At 43.4% G+C, this 12324-nt stretch overlaps 1 protein-coding gene across 1 annotated transcript in view; it reads left to right on the top strand.

Annotated features, from left to right (window-relative positions):
• Positions 1-1050: 1050 nt before the first annotated feature.
• Rheb (Ras homolog, mTORC1 binding) overlaps positions 1051-12324 on the top strand; it is a 44405-nt gene continuing 33131 nt past the window's right edge. Inside the window, exon 1 of the mRNA XM_046429804.2 lies at positions 1051-1302. Within this exon, the coding sequence (XP_046285760.1) occupies positions 1251-1302 (52 nt within the window). The 5' untranslated portion in view covers positions 1051-1250. The remainder of the gene's footprint in view (positions 1303-12324) is intronic.

The raw sequence follows: 12324 nt of genomic DNA, 5'->3' as shown, positions 1-12324 counted from the left end.
CCGGGTGGGCTTCCCTTCCCGCGCCCCGCCCCGCCCCCCTCACCACTTCCCCGCGGCAGGGTCCGTCGGCGCCTGCGGTCGCCAACACGCCCCGCACCCGCGCCGCCCCGGGCGACGGCCGTGGCGTGTGCCCGCTCCATTAGGAGCAGAGTGGTTAGAGACACAGACGCCCTGGCCACAGGTTCCCACGCGGGCGCCATTTGGCGAGAGGTGCGCCGCGCCGTGCGGGCCTCAGGAGTTCCCTGGGCGGCTGGCGCCGATTTAATGAAATTTCTGACATTTTCAATGATCGCAGACTCCACTCTTCCCACAGTCCTTCAGCCACGGATGACGGTTAGTCGCCACCTACATCAAGCCCAGACTAACTAATGCTAATACAGCAAGACGATAATCAGAGAAAAGAGTAAAATACAGAAAAACCAGGGCGGCGCCAGCTAACCCACAGCCAGCCCGCAATCGCCACGCACCCCACGCCTATTAAGGGATCAGCGGGCGCGAGTCCGCCAATCGCTTAGCATTTCGCCAATTACCACATTTCCCGCCACTTGCCCCGCCCCCGCTCCCCACTTCAGCCAATCACTGCAAAGATACCTTCTCTTTCCCCCTCCCCTCAGCCGCCAGCCCCCACCCAGTGGTAGTTCGAAGCCGTCAAACCGCGCAAAAGCCCAGCAGTGCTTTAGCAGCCTGGGTGTATTTTTAACTCCAAGGCAGGCAGCCCCGCCCCCTACTCCGCCTTCTGGCCGCCCCCAATGGGAAACGGAGTTTCCGTCGCGTCATCGCGCGGGCAGACAGGAGCTGTCCAATCACCGCTCGGGGAGAACTGGCGTAATTAAAAAGCGGCGGAAGAAGGTGGGAGGGTCGTGACGCAGCGACTTTTAGTCGTGACTTTTCCGGGGCATCTCTGCGTTCCCTTTTTTTCCCTTTAAAGTAAAACGTCGCTCCGACGCACCCTCCGAGCGTTTCGGCGGGCGGAGGCGGCGGCCGCGGCGGCGGGAGGGGCGCGGCGTTGACGCGGGCCGGGAGCGGACCGCCGCGCGGGGTCACGTGGGCGTGTTGTGGGGGGAGGGGCACCGTCGCGCGGTCGGTTCCGGGCGGTTGGGCGCGAGCGAGAGAGCAGGAGGCAGCCGCGCCCGCCGCCGCCCCAGCTCTGTATGCCGCTCTCCTCTGGCGCTGCCGCCGCCGATCGCAGCAGCAGGAGCCGCCATCGTCGAGGTTGATGTGGTTGGGCCGGGGCTGAGGAGGCCGCCAAGATGCCGCAGTCCAAGTCCCGGAAGATCGCGATCCTGGGCTACCGGTCTGTGGGTGAGTGAGTGGTGGGCGCCTCGCGGCCTCCAGGCGCCACCGGGCCGGTGCCACGGTCAGGGCCAGGGTCCGCGCCGGCGCCACGGCCTTGCCTGGGCGCCGGGACGCGGCCCGGCCTGCGAACTTTGGGGCCGGCGCGGCCATGTGGCGGGCGGGCGCCGCGCGTTTCGTAACCACCATTTTGAGCGGAGGTGGCGGCAGCCCGGGCGGCGGCCGCCCGGGCGAGGGCTGCGGGGGCGGCGGCGGAGGCGCGGGACGCCTCGGAGCCGACGCCGCGCTCCCGGAGCGCCGCCGCACCTGTCCCCGCCTGGCCGCTCACTCTGGCGGCCGTGCAGCCTTCCCTCGCCCCTCCCCGGCCGCGAGTCGGTGGGGTCTTAACAAAGGAGACGGCACCGGGGTGCCTCCGTCCGCGGCCGGTTCGGCCTTTCCCGGGAACCCGGGTGTTCCGCGCGGACCGGGCGCCCAGGGCCGGCTCCCCACGCGGGACCCGTGCGGAGCCCCCTGGGTGACTGCCCAGGCGGGAGGGCGAGGAAAGGCGCCCGGATCCCGCGCTGCCCTATTTTTCTTAGGGAAGAAATAAGGTCAGATGCTTGTCAGGCTGCTCGGTAATTCACAGGCCTTTGTCCTCTTCGGTTCCGGAGCGTTTGACAGATGTCGGAAGGTGGTCCCGGCCGGTGGCCTTTTGCCGCGCAGGGCCGGGCCGGGCGGTGGGCCGGGCGAGCTCCCGGTGTCCGCTCTGAGTGCGCGGAGTGGAGGCCCGACCGTGCTCCCGGAGAGCAGCGGGTTCGACAGGCAGCAGCCGGGGAAGTTGGGCTCGTCTTTCGGTGCCGATCCTAGGAAGTGACTCGGCTGTGCACCTGACCACAGGGGCAGGGGTGGCGAGGGCGAGGGGCTGAGTCCCGAGCGATTGCGGAACGAGGTGCCAATAACTGCCACAGGGACGTCTGTAACTGCCTGTGCTCGCTGGACAGACTCCCTGCTCGCTTCGCTTCCTCACCCCCACTTTCCACCGCGGGTGCCAGGGTCTGTGCTCTTTGACCGAGATCAGCTACAGCGTGCTTACTCATCCTTTTACCGTCGCCCTAAAGTGCTGGGGGAAGTGTGGCGGGGGATCAAAGGCTGAGCGCGCCAGGAGTCCTAGGGGGCAGTCCTTGTGTTGTGCGGTGCCAGATCGCAGGTGTATAATGGGGAAGCCGAACAGCTGTAGCCTTAACCGTGCATCGAATTGAGGCTTTTAAAGTTACTGACAGGCTACTTCCCCAGGACCCGTGTGGAACCCTGGATCCAGCCCTCTTGGCAGCCTGAGTCACCATGCTGTTGCTCTTCTGTTCTCTGAATTTCTTCCCCTGCGTTTTGTAGAGTGGGATCAAGACATGGGCTGACTTTTGAGAGAACTTGCCCTCATCAGATAGTAGCAACTAATGGAAGATAAGTAGCACCTGTATGTCCTAAAGATCCTGACTTTTTAAATTTTTTGAAACTGATGCAAAGGTCCAAGAGAGCCGACTTAGCTAGACCTTTCCTCAACATAAAAAGGCTGGGGATGTGGATCGAGGGTACAGGGCTTGCCTAGCATGCAGATGGCCCTGGGTTCATATCCCAAACTGGAGGAGGGCCTTAGGGGGGGATATGATTGATGATTCCAGTCTTTAGTGAACAAAGTCTAAGTGTTTTGTCACTCTTTTGCTAAAGAATTTCCTAATGTCCAACAATTTCTATTCATTGTTGTATCTTCCTTTTAGTCGGCATCCTCCTAAAAACCAGGTGTGACCTGCTACCCCTAAGGCTTTTCTTCATAAATATTTAAACTGCTCTTTGTTAAATGCTGTGCTAACTTAACCTTCAGTGGCATACTCAGTAACTTTTAGGCCCTTTTTTCTCTGTCCTTGATATGTCACATTGTACAACCTACTTAGTTTTCTCCATATTTATTTTCAAATGTAGTGATTAAAAGATGTTTTGGAGGATTAAGTTATTTCCAGTCTTGCATTTGATTATAAAGTTGTTTACCTTTGTTATGAACCAGGATATTTTATAGTTTGTGGGTTCCCTTTGGGGGGAGGTAAGGTTGGTCTTTTGTTAGCATGATTCCATGTACTAGCCACTCATGAGAGTTTTTGTATTCAGACTTCTTGGAGCTTACAAATGGTGCCACAGTGGAGAAATTTTAGTATATGTGTTTCTAGGTTGTGATGCTAAGCTGTTGTGTTGACTGTCAAGAAAGCACAGTAATAGGCTCATCTAGAAATCACACCTTTCTTAGAATGTTCTCTTGATTAAATTTTCTTGATTTGAATAGTTATCATTGTAACTTGGTCATACCACAAACTATTTTAAAAGTCCTTCTTAAGTTAAAACTGAAATGCCATGATTGTTTTACTGCTTGACTTTAAGTTTTGTGTGTATTTTTGACAACATTGATAATACAGTCAGTACAGAAAATATAATTCTTGGGTAACTGTTTTTCTATTGAAGTAATTTTCCTGTTATTTACAATGCTAAAACATTTAAGGACACGTCGCCTATAATTCAGTCTGGCTTTCAGGGAAGTGCTTTATGGTGTTTTGGTTGTAACCACATGTGCCAGCTCCTTCATAGTCCATTGTTTCTAATACAGCTGAGCAGTCTCATAATCTGAGGTAACTAAATTAAGTTAAAATTGTATCATCTGGCAAACTACTTTCAATCTGGTACATCTTGTATTGGAATCTTACACAGAGAGTTTTGGTAATCTAGTTTACCATTAGACCCTAATTAAAAGCTTATTTGTCATGTATAAGCCTCTTATGTGGTTAATCAGGAGGATGGGATCACAGGAATGTGAAAGATTATAAGAAAGTGAAACAACTGTGTGGTTTGACAAAAGGCAATTCATCAAAACTGCTCACTTTATCTCTGTATATTTCATAGAGAAAGATGTCATTAGATATTTTGTTTGTAGTAGAACACAGATTGTTTTTGGACTATTTTTAATTATCTTGTCCTTTTCTGACATAGTCTATGGAAAAAATTGAAAGGTAAAAACATTTTTCATGTATAAAATCTACCATTGTGTGAAATGATATATACCGCAGCTTAATAACATTCAGATGTGTGCTTGTGGGTTGGGGTAGTCCTGTAGTGGCCAATTCTTATTGAGGTTTGTAATTACTTTTTTTTTTTTTTTTTTTAGTCTCATTTGTTATTCTGTACAAGGAATAATCAGAGCTCACATTTGTGGTTATGACTTTTCCAGTGCGAATGTTATTTTAATGTCAATGTTTGTTGCATCTTTCCATATATAACCTTTATCACCCCACTAGTTAGCAGTCACTCCCCGCTGTTTTCCTCCCCTCAACTCCTGGCAACCACTGATACACTTTGTTTCTATAGGTTTGCTTATTCTGAACATTTCATAGAAATGTAATCATATATGTGGCCTTTTGTGACTTGTGTCTTTCACATTTGTTGTATTTTCTAGTTTCATCCATTTTGTAGTATGTGTCTGTATTTCATTCCCTTGTGGAAAATCAAGTGACCCATAAATTTAAGCGCTTATTTAAGGAATCTCCCATTCCATCCATTGATCTCTTATGTTTGGCCTTATATCAGAACCACGCAAGTACTTAGTACCATAGTCAGTTTTGAAATAGGGACATGGAAATCCCCCCCCCCCCCCCCCGCCCAGGTTTTGGCTATTCTGAGTCCCATTCATTTCCACATGAATTTTAAGACCAACTTGTCATATCTGCCAGAAAAGCAACTGGGATTTTGATAAGGTGTTTTATGGTTTTGAAAGATTCTTTTAATGACTGGCTTTAAAAAACAGTGAATTCTCATATCTACTCCTCAATCTATTGCATTACAATGTTATTTTAATGATTTATAAGATGAAAATCCAGCCTTGCACATTATGTGTGGTTGGAAAAGGGACAAGCATTAGCTTTTTCAGATAACTGTAGATATTCTTTGATATTCACCAAAACTCCATACATGAGAGTCTATTGAAGGTTAGTTGTTGTGTACAGTCTGAAATCATGGATGAATTTGTCATGCTCTGTTATATTAAACTCCATTGCACTGCTTTACACTTTGAATGAATCTTCTATGTTTGATTTTGTAACATCATACTTTAGTTGGCACTTATTCACTATTATATAGATCTTTATCCCCTGTTGGTTAATTTTATTTTTTAAATTTTTTTCTCCTTTTTTAAATAATTTTTTTTAGTTATAGATGGACACAATGTCTTTATTTATTTGTGTCATGCTAATGATCAAACCCAGTGCATCACACATGGTAGGCAAGTGCTCTACTGCTGAACCCCAGCCCCAGTTGGTTAATTTTTGTATACAGATATTTTAAAATTACATTTGCTAGTATTGCCACCAATCTCAAAAAGTATTGGGATATTGTTAAAAGCTTTCAAAAATTCTTATTATCCCCTTGAGATTTGAATTTTCCTTCAATGTACAACTTCATTTAATTCTCAGAAAAATATCTGCTAATTTGATATATAGTTTGTTGTCGTTCTTGGAAATAAAAAAATAAGTATGCCCTGATAAAAGTGGCTAGTGCAAACCACTTCTCAAGCAATTGCCCAAGTGCTTTTTGTTAGTCATAACTCTTATACTTCAGTATGTAGCAGAGGTACTTTATTTGTACATCCCGTTTTGTCAAGCAGAATATTAAAAAGACACGCACCTAAGGATCAAGATTCAATTAAATTATTTTTACTGCATTCTAAAGGGCATTTTTAAGTGAAAATGGACTTTCCCCCCCTTCTCTATGTAGTAGTGAAGAATAAAATGATTTACTATTTAGTTGTAGCCACTGTCTTAGTTCATGCTAAGGGGTACCACCACTCTAGCAGTTTTACCACCATTGCATTTGCACTGCTAGTGCAACTGTGAACATAATATAAAAAGCAGATAGATATCTCAGTTTGGACCTCTGGGCGTTCACAGACCACCCTTTTGAGAATTGTGTTATTCTGAGATCTTACTATTACTGTTGTACTAAGTTAATTGATTGCAGCTGCATCCTAAGTGCTGTTGAATGGGATGTGGATAACTCTATCTTGGAGGATTCTGCTGGGATTGGCTCTTGTAAGAGCCCAGGCTGGTGAGGCAGGAAAGAACTTGGCATGATTGAGAGTGAAAGGAAGTACGGGGGTGGCAAGAACATAATGAGGTGGGAGTAGGAAATGAAATTGGAAAGGTAGTCAGGAGATGCATTACGCAGGGCTTTGCTGGGACTTTGGGAAACTGTTTATTGGGTAGTAAGCAATGAGTTACAAAAATGGTTGGGAAAATTAGGATATCTGTGTGCCTGTTAACATGGCTTCTGGTTGTGGTTCACTTTTGGTTGAGTTGTCTTCTTTGGAACCAGTAATAATGAGGCTTCAAAGATTTAATAAAATTGCCAAGATGGTATCATACCAGGTCCCATAATCTAATAGTGTAAAATTTTTTGTTATGAAATACACACTGGTTTTCTTAGCTTGAGGTCCAAAATAACAAGTGAATAGCTTTAATATTGTCTGTGAGTGAATTGTATTTATTTAATAAGTCAGAACTGAACTTGGACATGATTGTGCAAGTGAAAGCATTAGGAAATCTTCAGTGATCACACTTGAAAGAACTGTTATTCTTAGTTCTAGTTTATTTATGAAGTACCAAATTAAATCTGAACAGTTGATCTAGTATTCTCAGAGAATGTCATGTCATGTTTTGTTTTGTTTTAAAGGCAGAGTCTTGCTGAGTTGCCTAGACTGGCATCTACTTTAGAATTCTCCTGCCTAATCCTGAGATTACAGGCATGTGCCACTGTGCCTTGCCTCACAGAATATCTCAAACTGCTAATTGGCAGTAAATTGCTGGGTAATTTTATCCTAAATATCTCAAACATGAAGGTCCTAGAGTACTATTTTAATATTCTTAAATGTATATTGGCTTATAATAAGAGTTCCCTGTAGGACATTGTAATTTTAAACATAAATTAGTTTTAGACTGGAAGCTCTAGAAACCTTTGTATTTTGCCCTGCAGAAAAGTCAGAGAAGGGTGATTTAAGGGGATTGATGAAATTAACTCCTGCGTGTGCATACTTCGTTTTTGTCTTTAACTGTTATGGTTGGGTCTCCTGCCAACATTTCTCTTTTTATTGTGCTTGTTTACAGAAAGACTCCTCCAGGCTCTTTGAAACAAATTGATACTTTTACAGATATGTAATTCTGCTTTTTTTGTAAGATGAAGAGCTGAATGTTAACTACAGGATGGAATAATAAATTATTTGTGAACATCAGATGCAAATACTGGCCTTTACAGTTAATAGGTTTTTTTAATTATTTAGAGAATATTTTATTATTTTCTGTAATCAAACCCATGTCGATAAGACCTTACCTTTCTGTTTGTGTGTTATCCCTGCACACACAGAAAAAATTAAGTTTAACATTTCTAAACCAGTATGACTATTAATTTCTATACAATGCCAACTCAATACAGTAAGCTGAGATACTTTTTCCAAAGTTGACAGCAAAGCTGGAGTATAAAAAATTCAAATTTTATATTTATATTAAAGGACCAATAATACCAGTGTGTTATACATCAGTAGCAGCAGCAGCGTTTCCAGGTGCTGAACAAAATTGTAGAGAGATCCAGCACACTTCACTAAAAAGGGGGGGGGGGGAAGATAAAAGAAAACAGCAAAGTTCTGTTTGGATATTGTTGTGATACTTGGCACCATTTTTTTTTAGTAGCTTCTTGATTATTATCCAAAAAGAAAATATTCTAGAGTAACCTTAAAGACAGTTCTGAAGCCAGGCATTTTGGTGCATGCCCCAGTGGTTGGGGAGGCTGAGGCAGGAGGATCACAATTGGTTTTTTTAAGCCATTGATTAATATGGAGCACTATCTAAAGTGCCATCCATGTACTAATTAACTTTCTTAATAGCCCTTAAACTTCGAGGTAGGTGCAGTTACTGTGCTTATTTTGCAGAAAAGGAAACGGGGGTACAAAAAAGTTAAGTGACTTGCCCAGGGTGAAAAGTTTACTAAGTGGCAAAACCACTATCTGAAACCAGCAGTGACTCTAGAACTGGAACTTTTTTTTTTTTTAGTGCAATTGGGTTTGGACTGAGGGGTGCTTTACCACTGAGCTATAGTACTAACCCCTCCTTTTATATATAAAATTATAGGATCTCCCTAAGTTGCTGAGGGTGGCCTCAGAGCTTGTGATCCTCCTGCCTCAGCCTCCTGAGTCATTAAAATTACGGGCTTGGACCACCATGCCTAATTTATTCCAAGCTGGCCTTGAACTTGTGATCCTTATGTCTAAGCTTCCTGAGTAGCTAGGATTACAGGTAGTGCTGTGCCTGGCTTAAGAGTTGGCACACTTTAGCTGGTTGCTACAAAAATTATTGATATGCAGTTGGTGTAAGTGCTTGAGAGAGGGATAGCTAACATACCTGTGGATGGGAATGGAGGTGGGGGATTGTCTCCAAAGAAAAGGTATTTTTGGCTCCACCAGTGAATTGCAGACAGGGGCAAGGAGTGGCAAGGAAGTCTGGACTTAACTGTGTGCCACCTGTCTGTGAAGAATAACTTTATAGGCTCTATTAAAATTTTCATACTTTTTTCTAGAAACAGTGAGAAGTAACTGAAGGATTTTAAGCAACAAATAAGATAATGATCTATACCCGCAATTGGCATACTTTTTCTGCAAAGTGCCCAAAAGTAAATATTTCAAGCTTTGCTGGACAAGTGGCCTCTGCTGCAATTACTCACCTTTGCCTTTGTAGCATGAAAGCAGTCAGACAGTGCATTGAGTGACTGTAGCTGTGTGCCAGTAAACTTTATGCATAGATGTAATGTTGGAACTTTCATCTGATTTTCTTCACATGTTATGAAATACCATTGATTTTTTTTTTTTTTTTAATTATTTTTTACCCAACCATTTAAAGATGAAAAAAGGGGCTGGCAGGGTGGGAGGACATAGTTGGCTCATAGACTGTATAAAAACACAACAGGCTCAGGGCCAAATTTGGCTCCTGATCTGTAGTTTCTGGTCCTGCCTTACATCCTCCAAAAGATGCCTCCTGTGCTCTGGGAAGTGAGAAGAGAGTGGAAATGGGAAGACCAACTAAGATGTTGTAGACTTCTGTAGTTGGGAGGGACACGCATTTGAGATTTCATTAGAATGGGCAAGAAGCCTTTGTGATATGGGAGCTGTTAAGGATAACCTTCTGATTTCTAGTGCAAGAGGGAAATGTTGCCATTGGCTAAAATAGAACAGGACCAGGTTTAGGGGATGGAACAGATTGACTTAGGCAACTGTCAGATCCCCACACCTACCTTGCTTTCTCTCCAGCAAGGCCTTAGCAGTGGCCTGCACAGTTCCTGTGGTTCTAGAAACAAGGCTGCCTCCAGCTGTGGTTTGGGGGGTTTGCTGGTCTTGGATCCTCATATCACCCAAGGATATGATGCGGCATTCTCCCACTGCAGGTTGTTTCCCTGTCACCTCAGAGAGAAATGAGGTTGCAGGACCCAGGTGGGTGGTGGAGTGCACTTGCACAAGTGCACACAAACACACACACACACACAGTCCATTCAGCCAGGCAGGGTGTCTGAGGGGCCCTGTCTAGCAGCAGGATGTTTTCGTCATTCCTCTTTCAGCTCCATCTCTAGATCTTTAGTTCTGCATAATTGTATTGCACAGATGTGTGAATACATTTATAGTAATAAACTGCTTCCTTAATCTAACCAAGTTTCTGGATGTGCAGTATCCTAAAAAAATTGCACTGTACACAAAATGAGACTACCTTCAATTTTTTAGACCTCTGTGGAAGTCATTCTAGAGCTAAATTTATGACTTTTAGCTAACATTTATAACATCTGAGTTTATACAAATAGGATGTTCCTGTTTCTTTAAGCCTGTGGCATAGAGCGCCATTTTCCAATAGAAATAGAATGTAAGCCACATGTTACTAGGTTTTCTAGTGCCCACATTGACATAAACAGGTGAAACTAATTTAATATATTTAACTTAGCCCAAGATGTCCAAAATACTGTCATTTCAACATGTAATTGATACTTTTACATATCTTCATATAAAATCCTCAGTCTCTTGCATATTTTATATAGTGACACATCTCAGGACTAGCTACATTTCATGTGCTAACTGTCCAGGTGTGGCTCCATGCTAGAATTGGACTGCACATGTGTAGTGAGAAGTTAACTGGTGTTGGGAGGTAAGGTCAGTGCAGATTTTTAAGGACTTTTGAAGAAATTATCTTCATAAATTTGAATATTTTGACCATTCATGCTGTCTGGTGAATATACTTTTTTAAAATCTCCTATTTTGTTATTAGCAGTTTGAGAGTGTTAAATTTCATGCTCTTTTAATATGTTAAAGATTGTGTTTTGAGAATTTCTTTCTGCTTTTCTCTTTTTCCTACCCTCAATACCACTTCTAGCCTACCTCCCCAGTTTTGGCCCAAATCTAGGAAAACTCATTCTTTGTCATCATCTATTCCCTTGTCTTACAGCTGGCTTTACCTCTCAGTCATCATATAGTATTAATATTCTATTTAAAACATGTTTAAAATATTAAAACATCTAGTTTTCTGGGCTTGTTAGGCAGCACTCTTTTTTAGATTAATATTCCTGACAATTAATAAAATTCTTCACTTATGTAATTCATTCGTGTTAAAATACACATAAACTTGTTTCTTACTTTCCTCAATGGAATATTTTTTGGTAACTTAGTGCTTGGCAGTAGTAGATACACAATACATGTTTGAATGAGTGAGTAATAATTTTATGAGCCACCTTTACTTAGTTATTCTGCCTTGTCTTTGTCATAATAATTGCACCTTAATTTTTTCCCCTCATTTTTTTTCTACCAGCATCTAAAATTGGGAAATGAGTGTGAGAAAGAGCAAGATGATGTCAACCCTGCTTAATTCATAGGAACAAGTGAGATAATTATGTGAAAATGCTTTGCAGACTCTAAAACAGTGCCTTGTGTGAAGTGTTGAAGATGGGGTTGTCTGCACCAGGTGCCCTCATCTGACCATGCGCTGGCCACAGGGGTGGGTGTTAACATTAGAGCCATGATAAACATTCTGTTAAGATTATAATGCTTGGATAGCTATGCTCTCTTAAGAACACACACTTCCTTAGTGATCTTCATATATACACAATTACCCCTTCCCCTCAGTCTTACACTGACAGAATTACATTTTTTATCCTAAAGTGGCTACATATAATTGTAAAGCAAGTAATCCCCATATGAGGAACACATTGTTAAAAAAGAAATCTTTTTATAATCCATTGTTTTTCTAGCCCTTACAGCAATAAGTTCTAGTCTGTTATAACCACAAGTGATTCTGCAGTCTTCCCTGCTGTTTGAAACCCAGTCTGTTTTATTGATTTCCTCCTTATACCTCGTACAGCAAAGGGCCTTGATGTTTCTGCCCTGAGCCTGTAGAACACAGTAGAGAAGACTATGTGTTAGTTCCAGGCTTTCAGCCTAAAGAAGTTAACAGCCTGAGCTTTTATGTTCTTGGGAGCCTCAAGTAACATGCCAGAGGTCCCCCTCCAGCTGCCCAGCCCAAGGAGCCCAGAAGAATGACCCAAGTGAGACTCAGAACCAGTGAATCTTGGCTATAGAAACACTAGCAAGTGAACAGTGTGATTGTTGCTCTCATTGACTAAGCTTTGTGCTGGTTTGAAATGTAGCAGTGGATAGCTGAAATAGTAATTTACTGCTTGAGGGGGACCTATGTGTGCTTGTATTTTGAGATTTTAGCTAAAGTAGTTACTATAAATCATCTTTAGTTTCAAATTAATGTTAGATGTAGTTATGAAAACATTTTTTCACTAAGCTTATTTCTGTCTTATGGGGGCTTATTAGTAGTAGTAATAATAGTGACACTTATTGAGCACAGAAATACATCCTAGGTATTCTCCATGTATTTTCATTTACTATGCACATTATTTCTAGAAGGTAGGTCCTGTATAACCTCCATTTTACTATGAGGA

Source organism: Marmota monax, unplaced genomic scaffold (assembly GCF_021218885.2).
Source record: "Marmota monax isolate L192 unplaced genomic scaffold, Marmota_monax_Labrador192_F-V1.1 WCK01_AAM20220418_F8-fsc00193, whole genome shotgun sequence".
Classification (NCBI taxonomy): domain Eukaryota; kingdom Metazoa; phylum Chordata; class Mammalia; order Rodentia; family Sciuridae; genus Marmota; species Marmota monax.
This window is presented reverse-complemented; position numbering and strand designations above follow the sequence as displayed.